Below are 13,778 nucleotides of genomic sequence, written 5' to 3'. Positions count from 1 at the left end.
CCCTGTTGACCACAAATCCCACTGGTCTCTGACATAAGAACATAGGAGGGAAGGGCAGGGCTGCACTGTCAGGCCCTCCGTTAAGTCCATGGATTGCACCCTAGGTTGGCAGCACCTGCCACAGGCCTGGGGCTGAGTTGGGGTCTGTGGAGGCGATAACAACCGACGTCACAGACTAAGTGACTGTTGTATGCCTGGGATGACCTTAGAGACTTGGAAAATACTCAACCCTCACAAGAATCCCACAAGCTTCTGAAAGCTTAGAAACGCTGTAATGGGACTCTAGGAAAAGCCCCTTGTCCCACTGCCTTAATCCACAGGTGAGGCCGCAGTTGTCAGCACATGAATGAAGAGGCCCTGCTGGGATTTGCCTGAGCTGTGAAAGGACCGGGCAGGAGGGCACCTGGCAGGCCTGAAACAGGGAACAGGCTGGGCCTGACTGCAGTGCGTTGAGCAAGACAAACTTGTCAGGCCGGAGAAGATGGTGTGATGACAAGGGACCCCTGTGCCAGCTGCCTAGCGGCTCCATCCTGGGCCCAGCAGATACAAGAACCAGGTCGTAAGGGTAACAGCCGCTGCCTGCAGCAACACATAAGTCCCTCCACACACATACCCTAGGATTCCTGCCAGCCATGGAGGGCCTTGGTGACAGCTGGACACTGAATTCTCAAATGAAAGCTAATTGAGGATCCATCCCTAGCCCAAGGATTTGGGATTGGGTGAGAAGTGGAGGCCAGAGCCATGCTCCAGCATGGGATGCCCCCTTGGGTCTCTAGGATGGGGGGCACACTTAGTAATCCCAGAGGAGGATTCTCTACCTCAGGAGACAAAGGGAGTGCCCTGCGACCAGGAGCACACGGTGAAGGCTGGACAGGAAGGTGCTGCTGCAGGTCCTGAGAGTGCAAAGGGAGAGGGTGGACCCCTCCCACCTCCTGGCACATGCATTAAGAACTTTGTCTCCAGGGTCACATAGCATCTGTGAGGGGCTGTGTCCCACCCCACTCCCCGCACAGCACTTAATACCATACCCGCATACTCACCTCTTGTTCTCCATTCACAAAGGATGCTACCCGCCCCCACCCCCAAAATGCAGGGCTTTGGTGTTTGCTGTGGCACAGGCAGGAGAGATCTGGCTTTCTGGAAAAGGTCATCTTTGCACACCAGGGAAAGAATCATGGGGACCAGCAGAGTACACATGATGCCCATGGAAACAAAACTCCTACTGCTTTCTCATTAAGATGCAGAAAGAACAAACCACACCTCTACACCTATTTCCTTTTATATTTACTGAATTCGCAGCTCCCAGCTGAGGCTCCAAAGTCACAGGTGTAACCCAACTGCCCCCAAAAACCCTGTGCCACGGGCCCCACCTGGAGTGTCTCCACTACTTGAAGAGTTGTTATAACTGGTTTCAGAAAAGCTGTCCTCAGAGCTACCTACAGACACACAAACCTCAGAGAAAGGTGACTTCAGAGTGACACCCAGCACTCCTGTTCCACGCACAGCCACACTGTGGATGACAGCAGGTGCCCTGCTCTATCCTCTGTGATCTCAGACTCTCCCTGGGCTCTGTTGACTCAGCTGTGAGCCTTCAGATGAGATGGAAAACCTGAAAAAATCCCCCTTCACCCATTCACCTTCACTGGCCCATTATGGCTTTCAGCTCCACTCTTGAGAACCCTGAGTTTCCAACATAGATGCACACGTGTTGAGTTAGGTGAATGCAGTGAACAGAACCCAGGCCAGGCTCATGGCAGCTGGCCCAGAGAGCATTCTGGGAGGATGGCAATGCTGTCTGCAGTTTAAGCATTGGGCTACTGGGTAACTCGAAGCATGGCTCTCCAGAGGAAGTTCTGAACTTTTAATATTATTTCTCAAAATCAATTTAAATATAAATAGGCATAAATGCTACTGAGGTCCACACTGAAATGCACAGGTTTAAAGATTGAAGATGAGAAAGACATCGCTCCCCTGCCCTGGTGCTTCCTTGCCGAGTAGCTTGCTGCTCTGATCTGGTCATCCAAGGATGAGTACTTCCCAGGCACATGCACAAGAAGCAGGCCCCTGTGAGGCCTGGGGATGCTAACACACGGAGGACAGCAGCCTGGTCCAGAGGGCTCCCCAGCAGGGGCAGCTTTGTGACAGAGAAAGAGCAGCCCCTGCAACCACTATCCAGACAGGAGCAGAGCAGCAGGAGCAAGGGGGAAACCTCACTGTTCTCAGGAGCCCATCCTAGATGAGAACCCACACAGGCCTCTGGATTAGTTTGGGGCTCAACAGACTGCACAGGGTGAGCAGGAAAACTTTTCACGCTTGTGCTAGATTTCAGCACAGGGCTGTACACATTATAACATCACTGCGGCCCAGATAAGCTGCCCAGGGCTGATGTCTGAGATGAGAAGGAAGGAGTAGGACACAGCCCCTGTGCTCACGGTGACCAGCGATGGCCAGGATTCTTCCAGCCAAGAGTGAGAAAATACAGACTTTGGGAATGGTGATTTCAAGATGATCTCAGAGAAACTCTCAATCTGAGGTCTTATGGATTATACAAGAGAATTAAATGGTGTCATTGCCATCAATAGAAAGACGACGACGACATGGAGAAGAAAAAGTTCCTCTCCCTCAGTGTCTAGGAAGACTGTCAGGCAGTGCCCAGACCAGCCACAAAGTCCAGGCTCTGTTCCCTCTCCCTCAGATGGGGTCTGAACATCCTGGCTGGACCCAGGACATGACGTTGAACTAACTCTCCTGACCTTGCAAACTTGGCTTCCCCCCATGGCTTGGGTGCCCTCATGCCTGCCTTCTGCCCCTTGAAATCATGCTCCTTTTCAGGCCCAGGCCAAGACTGTGCCTCTCTCTCTCCTCCCTCTCTCTCTCCTCTCCTCCTGTCCTCTCCTCTCCTTCTCTCTCTCTCTCTTCTTTCTCTCTCGGAGCCCATTGGGCAGCCGGCCATAAATTCTTAAATCTCCTGCCGGCCATAAATTCTTAGAATTCCCTCTCCCTCTCCCTCCACCCCACCCCTCCCCCCGGAGCCCACTGGGCAGCCGGCCATAAATTCTTAGAACCTCCATGTTGGTAATACTGATTTGTACCCTTTAATCACACACAGCAGAGGCCCCCCTCAGTACTACAGACAAAGTGTGACCTAGAAATTAAAGAAGACTACGGGAATTCAGTTATGAGGAGATAGGTTCTGGGGCAAACAAGGGACATTTTAAAATCATGCATCCTCACCATATTGAGAAGTGAGAAAAATATAATCACCTACAGAGCAATCCAATTCAAATTACATACAATATGTTTCCACCAACTGCATACTCCACAGGAAACTCAAACCATAATTTGCCTCATTTTATATACTTATGGATTGAAACCAACCACTTTGACATGGTTTTTGCACAGGCTTTCAGAGGCGAACAAGAACCTTTATCAATAGTGGGTTCAACGAGGACATCATGGAACCTCTGCTGTAGAAAAGGCTTGTGAAGAATGGAAGTGGCAACAGTGAGGTGTCATGACCACTTCAATATCAGGAAGAAATAGAAGAGTCTGTTACCAGGTGAGATTTATTGAAAAATGAGGTTTAGAAGGGGATTCCCAATGAAAAAAAAAAATCCTGAGAGAGTTTTGTTCTATTAGTACCCAATTAACATGTGCCTGGGTGTTGACAGGATTTCCTTTGGATTAATTGCAATGTCCTTTGCATGCAATAAACTACACACATCGTGCTTACATTTTCACTAATAATTACCTATGCCTCTCATCAGGCTGCAAGAGTGATGGCATTTTTAATTAATAATGTGGACACTAATAAGGGGGAGACATGTATCTAGGGAAACACACACACACACACTCAGGCACAGTCAGCATCACACTACATGCATACACACACACACACACACAGCCAGTCCAGTGCACACAACCCCACCCCATATACAAAGAATGCAGCTGCTCTCAGGGACTGCAGAATGTGCCCATCGATTCTTATCTGGAACAACCATTTCTCCCATCACAACCTAGGTCCTCATTCACAACAGGAAGCTCAACTCCAGCTGCCTGTCTACAGGAAAGCCAGTGAGACAGTCCCATATTCCTCATCTGGACTATTCATCCACACAGGAGGGATTCCCCCATACATACCATTGTCCTGGACTCCCGAGGCTGCCTGTAATAACAGAAAACATATTGCTATGAGCACCAGACCATGCTGTGTCCTCTGTGTACAGGTCTTTTCCTAACTTGGTGGCATTAGAAAACCAGATGGCAAAGAGTGCTCAAGTCAAAGGAACCCAAAAGAAGAACAGGACAAACCGGCTCATGCTAAAGACACAAGTTTGTTTTGTAGGATGTTTCCTCTAAGTCCATGTTGCTTGGCAAGTAAGTAATTTGGTTCCAAGGATTAAATTAATCTGCTAAGAAAAAAGCTCACTGCCACACAATGTGTTGCTGGTGCTATCATATTCACCTGTTGTCCAATATCAAGCCTCCGTGGAGAACAGACTCTCCTCTGAAATTCTCCCCACCAAGGACACTGTACAAGTCACCTATGATACATCTGGTCAGATTCTCATATTTCATATCTTTATGCAGAGAGATAAAGCAAAGAAAGCAACTGTATTCCTCAAAGGCCGGGGGTCTGACCTTCACATTACATGGGGTCTCCTTTTCCTTGTCGTCCTTGTTAAGTTCCTTCACTGGATCCTCCGTGGAAACTAGGAGGACAAAGAGTGACCATCAGCAGGTGCAAGGGAGGAGCAGGGAGGAAAGGCTTTCTAGCTCCAGGCCTCATCAAGTGAAATAGCCCATCTTGAACAGGGCACACCACTCAGGGCAGGCTGCATGTCCCTGCAGCCTATCAGGGCTCCTGCCACCTTATCTGACCTGAGCTCACTTGCCCTCCCTTCCTGATTCCTTCCAAGGTCATTTCTTCCCTAGAATCCTCCTGTGCTGCTGCTGTGAGTATCATCCCTCCTAGAGGTTTTCTACTTGATAAGAAGGAACCTTTCTTTACAAAGAAGACTTAAGTCTAACCGAAGTATTCTATTTATTCACCAACCATTTTTTAGGACAATGAAACAAGTTTGAAACTTGAACTTTGAAACAACTTTGAAAATATTCAGTTTTCCACCCATTTAAAGATAACCCCTATTTAGCATGTGCTATCTGTCCTTCCACTCTCTCTTTCCCATACCCCGTGTGTGTGTGTCTGTGGAGTCCAATACTGCTCACACTCACACTGGCTTCGACACATCCTGTCATGGGGGGAGCATGTCGGGGTGCTGACCCTCTCTAACTCAGCTGTTAGAGATTTGAGCAGGGAAGATGGGCACCAGGCTAACACCCAACTTGTTTTTGAGATCACATATTGATTGGGTGCTGTCCCTTGGGTGTGTGTGTTACTAAGCTGGAGTACTTCTAAGGCTTGTGGTCATCACGATTTTTGTTTTGTTTTGTTTTGTTTTGTTTTGTTTTGTTTTGTTTTGTTTTGTGACAGGGTCTCACTCTGTTACCCAAATGGAGTGCAATGGCAAAATCATGGCTCACTGCAGCCTCAACCTGTCAGGCCAAAGCAATCCTCCCACCTCAGCCTCCTGAGAAACTGGGACTACAGGAGCATGTCACCACGCCTGGCTAATTTTTGTATTTTTTATAGAGATGTGGTTTTACCATGCTGCTTAGGCTGGTCTTAAACTTCTGGGCTCAAGTGATCCTCCTACCTCAACCTCCCAAAGTGCTGGGATTACAGGCATGAGCCTCTGCATTGGGTCCAATCATATCTTTAAATACAATAGGACATGTCCCTGATTATTCGCTGCTTTTGAACAGGAACTGAGAAATGACTCCACCATTGCAGCCAAAAGCCTGTGACTCCCCTTTGAGTGTTTCACATTAATGACCACCCCAAAGTCCACTGTATTCCTACCCTGCCTTACACCATCACTGACAACAACTTATAATAATGGGCAGTGTCTGGGATCTCTCTAGGCTGTCATACTTCCACATGCACACACAGATGCTGGAACTCCCTGGTATGGTGACAAGTTACACCAGGGCTGTCTGATGAATACAGAGTAGTAGCCCATCATGTCAACCTTTTACCCATTCCTGAGTTCACATTTGCCTTTTCCATTCAGGAAATTGAGAGATTGGGAAATTCATCTCTCCATCATCTTCAATCTGAGAACTCGGGATATTAAACTAACCTTCAGGTACAGCTGTGGTGAAGGATGAAAGGATTGACTGATGTGAAGTGTGCAATGGGGATGGAATTTTGTTTCTAGAACACCAATCCTTGGGTCATGCTTTACATAGATGAACATGCTTTCTAGAGAAAAGGATGCAGACTCCCAAAGACATTCACGATCACTCCACATGGACTCTCTCTTCCATAGCTCCACACGCTGATTGCACCCCTATGCCTATTTAAATGACATCACTGCCTCTGGGAACTACAGTGGATGGCCACAGTTGTTGATTAAACTCTTCATTTTTTTTTTTTCATCAAACTTCCCAACCTCATTTCCAGCAGGAAGCTCAAACCAGGGTGGCTGTCAAGCAAAAGCTGGAAGGAAAGTGTCACCTTTCTCAACACTAAGATTTCCCTTAGCAAAGGGATGATCCCAGAGTACATACCTCTTGCCTGAACCGCTGAGTCCGTCTGCGGAGAGAAGGGAAAACACTGTGAGCCTCAGACCATGCTGTGTCCTGTGTGCATGCGTCTTTTGTTTACTTGGTGACATTAGAAAACCGGATGGAACATGTTGCTCGAGGCAATGGCCCCCAAATAAAGCCTAGAAGGCACTTGTGGAAAGGCACAAGAAAAACTGTTTTGCTAAGATTTTCCAAATGATTTTGGGTGCAAAGTCACCATTATTTTCAAGAAGAACGCGTTTCTCCTGAGGAAAGTGCTCTCTGCCATGCAGTTTGTCACTGAAGCTGTCATCTATGAGTGCCATCTGGAACAAGTTCCAAGTTGGTAATGGACTCTCACATACATTTGCCCACCAAGAAATTCTGTAACACGTCTATAGTGTCCATGATAAGATTTGCGTATCTTAATTCAAATGAAAGAGAAAGAAACCAAAAGAAATAAAATTCCCATCTCAAGACAAAGAAAGAAGACTTTACTGAGTGATCAGTCGGAACCTGTTCTAAGGAAGTCTCACTGGTCCACTCCCCTGCCAGGTCATCCTGGAAATCTAGGAAACGTAAAGTCATTGTCAGCCATGGGAGCTGCTGAAGAACCTCTGGCAGTCTTGTGTGGAGGACACAGGGCTGACATGTGTGAAGGAGGTGGGGTAAAAGCACGGGCTGAACTGCTACTGGGCTACCCTCCTTGGTGGTGAAGGAAAGCAAAGGAGACCATCAGGAGAGCCTTGGGAAACACAGGCTTGGGTATCTGGCTAAGCCACCCTCATCACTGTAAAGTAGGCAGTGTTCACATAGGCAGCACATAAATGCACGCATCACTCCAGGACAGGGTCTCCTCACAAAAAGACGCCTGGTAAATATTCTCCTTTTAAAAAAAGTTACAATGTTTAACTTTCCTGAATCTACATATGCTCCTTCTGCACATATCATCTATATTACTGGATTTTAAATCATTATTGGGGTAAAAAAATACATTATATATATTATATTGCTTATTAAATGCAAACTTCAGTGGCATTAGTTCCGTTCACAATGCTGTGTAGAAAAGTAAAAACAGGCCAGGCACAGTGGCTCACGCCTGTAATCCAAGCACTTTGGGAGGTGGATCATCTGAGGTCAAGAGTTTGAGACCAGCCTAACCAACATGGTGAAACCCCATCTCTACTAAAAATATAAAAATTATCCAGGCGTGGTGGTGGGTGCCTGTAATCCCAGCTTCTTGGGAGGTTGAGGCAGGAGAACTGCTTGAACCCAGGAGGTGGAGGTTGCAGTGAGCTGAGATCACGCTACTGCACTGCAGCCTAGGTGACAGAGTGAGACTCTGTTTCAATTATTAAAAAAAAAAAAAAAAGGAAAGAAAGGAAAGTAAAAGCAATCTTAATTCAGTTTTCTTACCTTCCATTTTAGGAAACTGGAGAAAAAATATAGTGTAATGTAAACCAGACACAAAAATTAAAAAAAAAAACCACCAATATTTGCAGAAATCATTATAATAGAAATAATAAACAGAACTAAACAAAACCAAAAGCTGCTTCATAGGAAAGACAAATAGAAATGATAAACCTCCAGACAAGCTAACTGCAAAGAAAAGATAGAAGATACAACTTACAAATAATATAAATAAAAGAGGAATCATTCCTGCTAATCCCAAACAATTAAGAGGATAATAAAGGAATACTTAGAATAAATCTATGCTCACAAATTTGACAGCTTAGATGAAAATGACAAATTCCTTCAAAGGCAGAAACTATCATAACTACCCAATGGAGACTCAGATAATCTGAGTGGCTTATGTCTATTATAGAAATTGAATCAATAAGAACTTTTTAAAAATGCCCAGGTGATTTTACTGAATTCTACCTAATTCTTACAAAGGAAAACATAGTCTTATTATGTAAACAACTGATTAAAATTCTAAACGATTACCCAGTTACATTTAAAAATTATGCCCATTGCAAAATCTGCACAAGAATGAGGGCAGCTGTATTCATAATTGCCTGAACTGGAAGCAGCTGAGATGCTCTTTAGGCGGTGAGTGCACCAACCCACACTGTTACATGGACCCAACAGAATATGATTCACTGATAAAAATTAGTAGGTCATTAAGCTACAAAAAGATATAGAAAATCTTACATGTATACTGCTAAGAGAAATCAGTTAGTCCTAAGTGGCTGCATACTTTGTGATTCCAATTCTATAGAATTTTGGGAAAGAAAATCTAGAGAGGCAGTAAAATAAATGATCTATAATAGTCAGGGGTCCTAAGAAAAGAAGAAAGGGATTAAGAGGTAGAGCACCGGTCATGTTTTGGATGTGAAACTCTTCTGTCAGGGTGATGAATGACATTATGAGTTTGTCAAAATCACAATTTTGGCTGAACACAGAGTGAGCCTTAATGCAAACTCGAGACTTTCACGTAAGATGTCACTACTGGTTCAGCCGCTGTAACAAATGCACCACATTCATGTACGATGTTATCACAAAAAAGATACTGAGGGGGGAGGGTATATGGAAACCTTCTGTACCACTTCAGTTTTTATGTTCATTTAGAAGTTTCACATCATGTCCATTTGTTTGAAAATGCGGCAACACGATCTCAGGAAGAGTTCGATTTTAGCTACTGTTTAACAATCAGCTAAATATCTAAACCTTGCATTGAGATGTTCTTTACTACTAAAAGTGAACCAAACTTGAAGTGGAAATACATCTTTACTTCTGCATTTGTAGTACTAGTGATTGACTTGATACATTAAAATTTGTACACATTAAATAAAGAAGAATATAGTGTAGTAATTTTAGAGTTGTCTGAACTATGGGACACTGAAGAATCTGGAATCCTTATGCTTGGAAGAGTGAGTGACTGGATTTCCACAGTACCTTCAGATGGCTGCCTGCAAGGGTGCACACGACGATGACGCCAGAGCCTGAGCAATCTCTCTCTAAAACTGCCCTGGTGGACCGTGGATGTGCCATGGACGGTGGCTTCTTCTGAGCCCTCAGGCTCCACTGCCGCATCTTGGAGGCAACAATCTGGGAAATGTATTAAAATAAAGACATCTCTTGACATCTTGCTGCAGAAGACCAGAAACAAATGAGTAACCCTCTTTTCATAGTTTAACCCATTTCCTGTTTTCCCTGAGAACACTGTGCCGCCAGCAAGCTGCACTTCTATTTTCTAAATGGGAAATGGGTTAAATCAGGGTTCCCCATCCCCTGGGCCACTGATAGTTTGTGGCCTGTTAGGAACCGGGCCGCACAGCAGGAGGTGAGAAGCCGGCTGGGAGCAAAGCTTCATCTGTATTTACAGCCACTCCCCATCACTCACATCACCACCTGAGCTCCCCTCCTGTCAGATTAGCCATGGCATTAGATTCTCATAGGAACGCAAACCCTACTGTGAGCTACACAGGCCAGGGATTTAGACTGCATGTGCTTTATGAGAATCTAATGCCTGATGATGTATCACTGTGCCATATCACCCTCAGATGGGACGGTCTAGTTGCAGGAAAACAAGCTCAGGGCTCCCACTGATTCTACATTATGATGAGTTGTCTAATTATTTCCTTTATTATTACAATGTAATAAGAATAGAAATAAAGTGCACAATAAATGTGCTAGAATCACCCTGAAAGAATCCCTCCAGCCCATCCCTATCCACTGAAAAATTATCTTCCATGAAACCGGCCCCTGGTGTCAAAAACGCTGGGGACCACTGGGGTTCAATGTTTGATCCATTGTCCACTGTTCACCATCTGCAGATAGGCCTCCTGAATCTGAGGTGGGAATTAGGAAGAACTTGCACTGTGGGTTGCACTTAAAACTGTGCAGACTGATTGTGTAGGTAAATCCCTGTACTGAGATGAGACAATGTAGAAAGGTAGCAGATGGGAGTGACCAAGACCACAGGGCCTGGTGCACAAAGGTCTGGGCTCAAGTCCTTATTGGAAGCTACATGAAACTTAGAAGTTCTATAGACCCTTCTGTTTTTCAGTTCCCTCTTCTGAGTGTGGAAATGTTTATAATGGGCCATGTTATGTTATAAGGCTAAAAGTAATTAAACAGAGGTAAAGCCTGAAGGAACTGGGTGCTTCCTGAGTGCCATAAAGTGTTCAATCATTTTATGTCTGAAAGATTAAGCCAGGCCTTTGGTAGTGGGTAATACAGAGAAGGTGCTTGGGGAGGATGAAATTTTCTTTCTCCTTCACATGGGCCTGATGCTTTAGAGCTCATGGACAGTTTTTGTTATTTCCTGTGATGCCCACATCATCCTGGAGGGATGGGCAGGGCAGGGGCTGCCACCGATAGTTGACAGCTCAGGGAAGTGAAATGAGAGATTTGAAGTGACCTGACGAGAGTCACAGCACTCAAGAATGATGGATCTGGGACAAGAATGTAGATGGTTTTCTCGGGACAGAGGTCCCTGGAGACCTCTAATCATGGCCTGGACCCTGAACCAGGAGCTCTTTTCACTCCCTTTCTCAATCTTCCTGCCCCAAGGGATCTTCAGGAAGGTGGATGCCTGGAGGCAGCTAAATCCAGAGAAGAGCTCAAATCATTAAAACAAAACTTCTGTCACTAGATTTTAATTCTTGACCTAAAATACGGCACTTTCCTGCAAACAAATCCTCTCTGATGAACAAATTCAAATGTCTGGACATCCTCCCCAGCAGCTTCACACTGCCTGGCGGTGAGCAGCCCCATGACCAGTGACTACCCCAAGGGACCAGGGGGTCTGCTTGGCCCCCAGATTGTCTCAGAACTCAGAACACTCTAAGCCAACTGCCACCTGATGGCTGTGCCAAGAATCAACTTCCCTTTAACTGACCAACCCTGCATGAGTAGTTAACTGAAAATGGGGCAATCAGGGCTGGTGCTTAAGTGATTCAGTGAATTAAACCTGTGGCCCTCACTGCCTCACTGTCTCATCTGAGCAACTATCTGAGCCGGCTCAACTAAGGCCTGCCTGAGAGTGGGCAGTGTCTAAATGAAGTCTACTGAGTAACTTGGAAGTCACACCAGATGAAAAGGTTACTCGAATTTAATGAGACAGTGTGTGTTCAGTCATGAGGGAATATTATATTATAGATAAATGTAAACAGAAGAGCTAGTAACTGAAGCAGGGGAATAGCTGGCTCTAAGTAACAGCATGGGCGGTTTCCTGGGCACCTGAAACAATTGAGATGTATCAACAAGCCAACAGCAGAAAATCATGTTACATCTGAGACAAACAATATTTTAGACCTTTAAAAATAACCATTTTAGTATTACAGCAGCAGAATTAGAACCAAGGGGGGGAAGATAAGGAAGCTGATGAAAATTTGAAGGAGAGTTATCATCCAACCTAAGTATAAAGATGTACCTTTTCCAGAGGAAAAGAAACCAGGCAGTGATGTGGGCCCTGTATATTATGTGTAAACAGACACAGTAAAAGTTGCACTTCTGAGGTATAAATCTGAGAAGTTTTAAAACAATAGATTTCAGAATGAAAAATTATTACTCTTGTAATTTCATTGAGAGCAAATTAGTATCTTAAGAAAAGCTTATTTTTTAAACCAAAATTTTAGTTTGCTATTAGTGTATTTTTATATTATAGTTAATTTTAATAAGGCCTTATAAACAAATCTATCTAACCCCAATTTTGACTGCAAAGTAAGATTTTCATAAACTTTTTATAACCTCTAATTTTTTATTTTTTTTAACTTTTTATATCCACTTGATTGTATTTACCTTTTAAAAATGTCTTTAAAACAATTCCTCAAAACCTCTTAACTAGGCTATGTTTCCCATAGAAAATCTGTTTATTTTCTAAAAATCTCCAGATTTAAGCTGTTCCAGTATTTGATTTCAGATTTTCACATCTCTATTCAGAAGACTTTGGCCTGTAATCTGCCTTTCATGGAATGTCTCATTCTGTATTTAGTCTCAAGATCTCCTGATACAATGAAGGCAGTGTTGTGTTTTTTCTGGATCTATTCTATGAAAGGGTATGTACAAAATTGGCCTGGGAAACAGTACATTTTTCTAAACAGAGAAAAATATTTAAGGCAAAAAGCTTGATGGCAGAATCAAAAATGCAAATTGAGTCATAAAACTGAAACAAATTTATAAGTCTGTAGAAAAACTACAGTTTGGGAAATTAAAAAAAAATCAGGATGACATTTTAAGTACACATCTCATCTGAAGAAACTGCAGTGAGAAGATGGAAATGAACATACTTTCAGCACATCAGCAAAGGCTGCCTCCCATCTTTACCACGAGTCTCCCAGCTGGCAATTCAAACACAGTGGCAGTTGGGATAGAAGTCAGAATATACATCATCACATGACCTCAGTGACAGGTCACCACACAATGCTCAAATGAACACAGGAACACGTGCCATACTCTGGGGTCCAGCTGCCGCTATCTAGACCAGAGCACTTTCACAAGGACAAGGGGTCCACTCAGAGTCCATGCTTCATTTCAAAATCTGAATCCCAGACCCACAGTATTATTCTCTGTGTATGAAATCAATGTTAAATGAGGAAAAAAAAAAAGATCTGCCTTCCAAATATATTTGAGAGTGAAAATTTCAGGGTGAAGAGGGTCGAAACTAACACGTTCAGAATAAAAAGAGGTTCTATCCTTAATTTGAAATACAATTCCCACCCATTTTTACTATTCCTGAGTCATCAGAAATTTGTATATTAAGGAATTTTAAATTTGTTCCAGACTAAAGTTTAAAATGCCTTAGTACAAGTCCAATTTTTAAGTCGACCTCTAAGAATATAACTCATAGTCATTGTTTAAAATCTTCTTTTATTGGCTATCTATATTATTTACTGTTTTTCTCTGTATGCAACTACGCTTGCATACTTACTAATTTCTGAATGTCTTTGAGTTCACTGAGAGATTTCTCTGAATGTATACATGAAAGACTGGCTATTCATCCAGAGAGGAAGAAAAATGAAGCATTATATGTTCACCAATGTGTTGTTTGAAAATATATAAAGAATGATTTTCTAAATGGAGAGGTCCGATAACCTCAAACTCCAGGATTAAATGTCTTCTGGCTCATCAATCAACACCCAGTCACACCCATTCTTAGTATCTGGTCATGAGAATTAGCACTTGGAAGTCAACTGACAAGC

General features: G+C 43.8%; 1 protein-coding gene across 3 annotated transcripts in view; it reads right to left on the bottom strand.

The window, feature by feature from the left end:
• Positions 1-1,061: 1,061 nt before the first annotated feature.
• The window catches only part of LOC129463876 (POTE ankyrin domain family member A-like), a 71,769-nt gene continuing 59,052 nt past the window's right edge, over positions 1,062-13,778 (bottom strand). For 2 of the 3 annotated variants that reach the window (XR_010115940.1, XR_008651322.2), the window contains exons 17-21: positions 9,529-9,681; positions 6,634-6,658; positions 4,642-4,712; positions 4,141-4,165; positions 1,062-1,151 (exon numbers count right to left, since the gene is read on the bottom strand). Coding sequence is in view for 1 of the 3 variants with exons in the window: in XM_055244583.2 (XP_055100558.2) it covers positions 4,682-4,712; positions 6,634-6,658; positions 9,529-9,681 (209 nt within the window). In the remaining 2 variants the exon portion in view is untranslated. Of the gene's footprint in view, positions 1,152-4,128; positions 4,166-4,641; positions 4,713-6,633; positions 6,659-9,528; positions 9,682-13,778 lie in introns of those variants that run through there. The other variant, XM_055244583.2, reaches the window with a different exon arrangement.

This window comes from Symphalangus syndactylus, chromosome 15, assembly GCF_028878055.3.
Source record: "Symphalangus syndactylus isolate Jambi chromosome 15, NHGRI_mSymSyn1-v2.1_pri, whole genome shotgun sequence".
Taxonomy (NCBI): Eukaryota; Metazoa; Chordata; class Mammalia; order Primates; family Hylobatidae; genus Symphalangus; species Symphalangus syndactylus.
The sequence above is the reverse complement of the archived record's forward strand: the minus strand, read 5'-3'. Positions and strand labels throughout refer to the sequence as shown.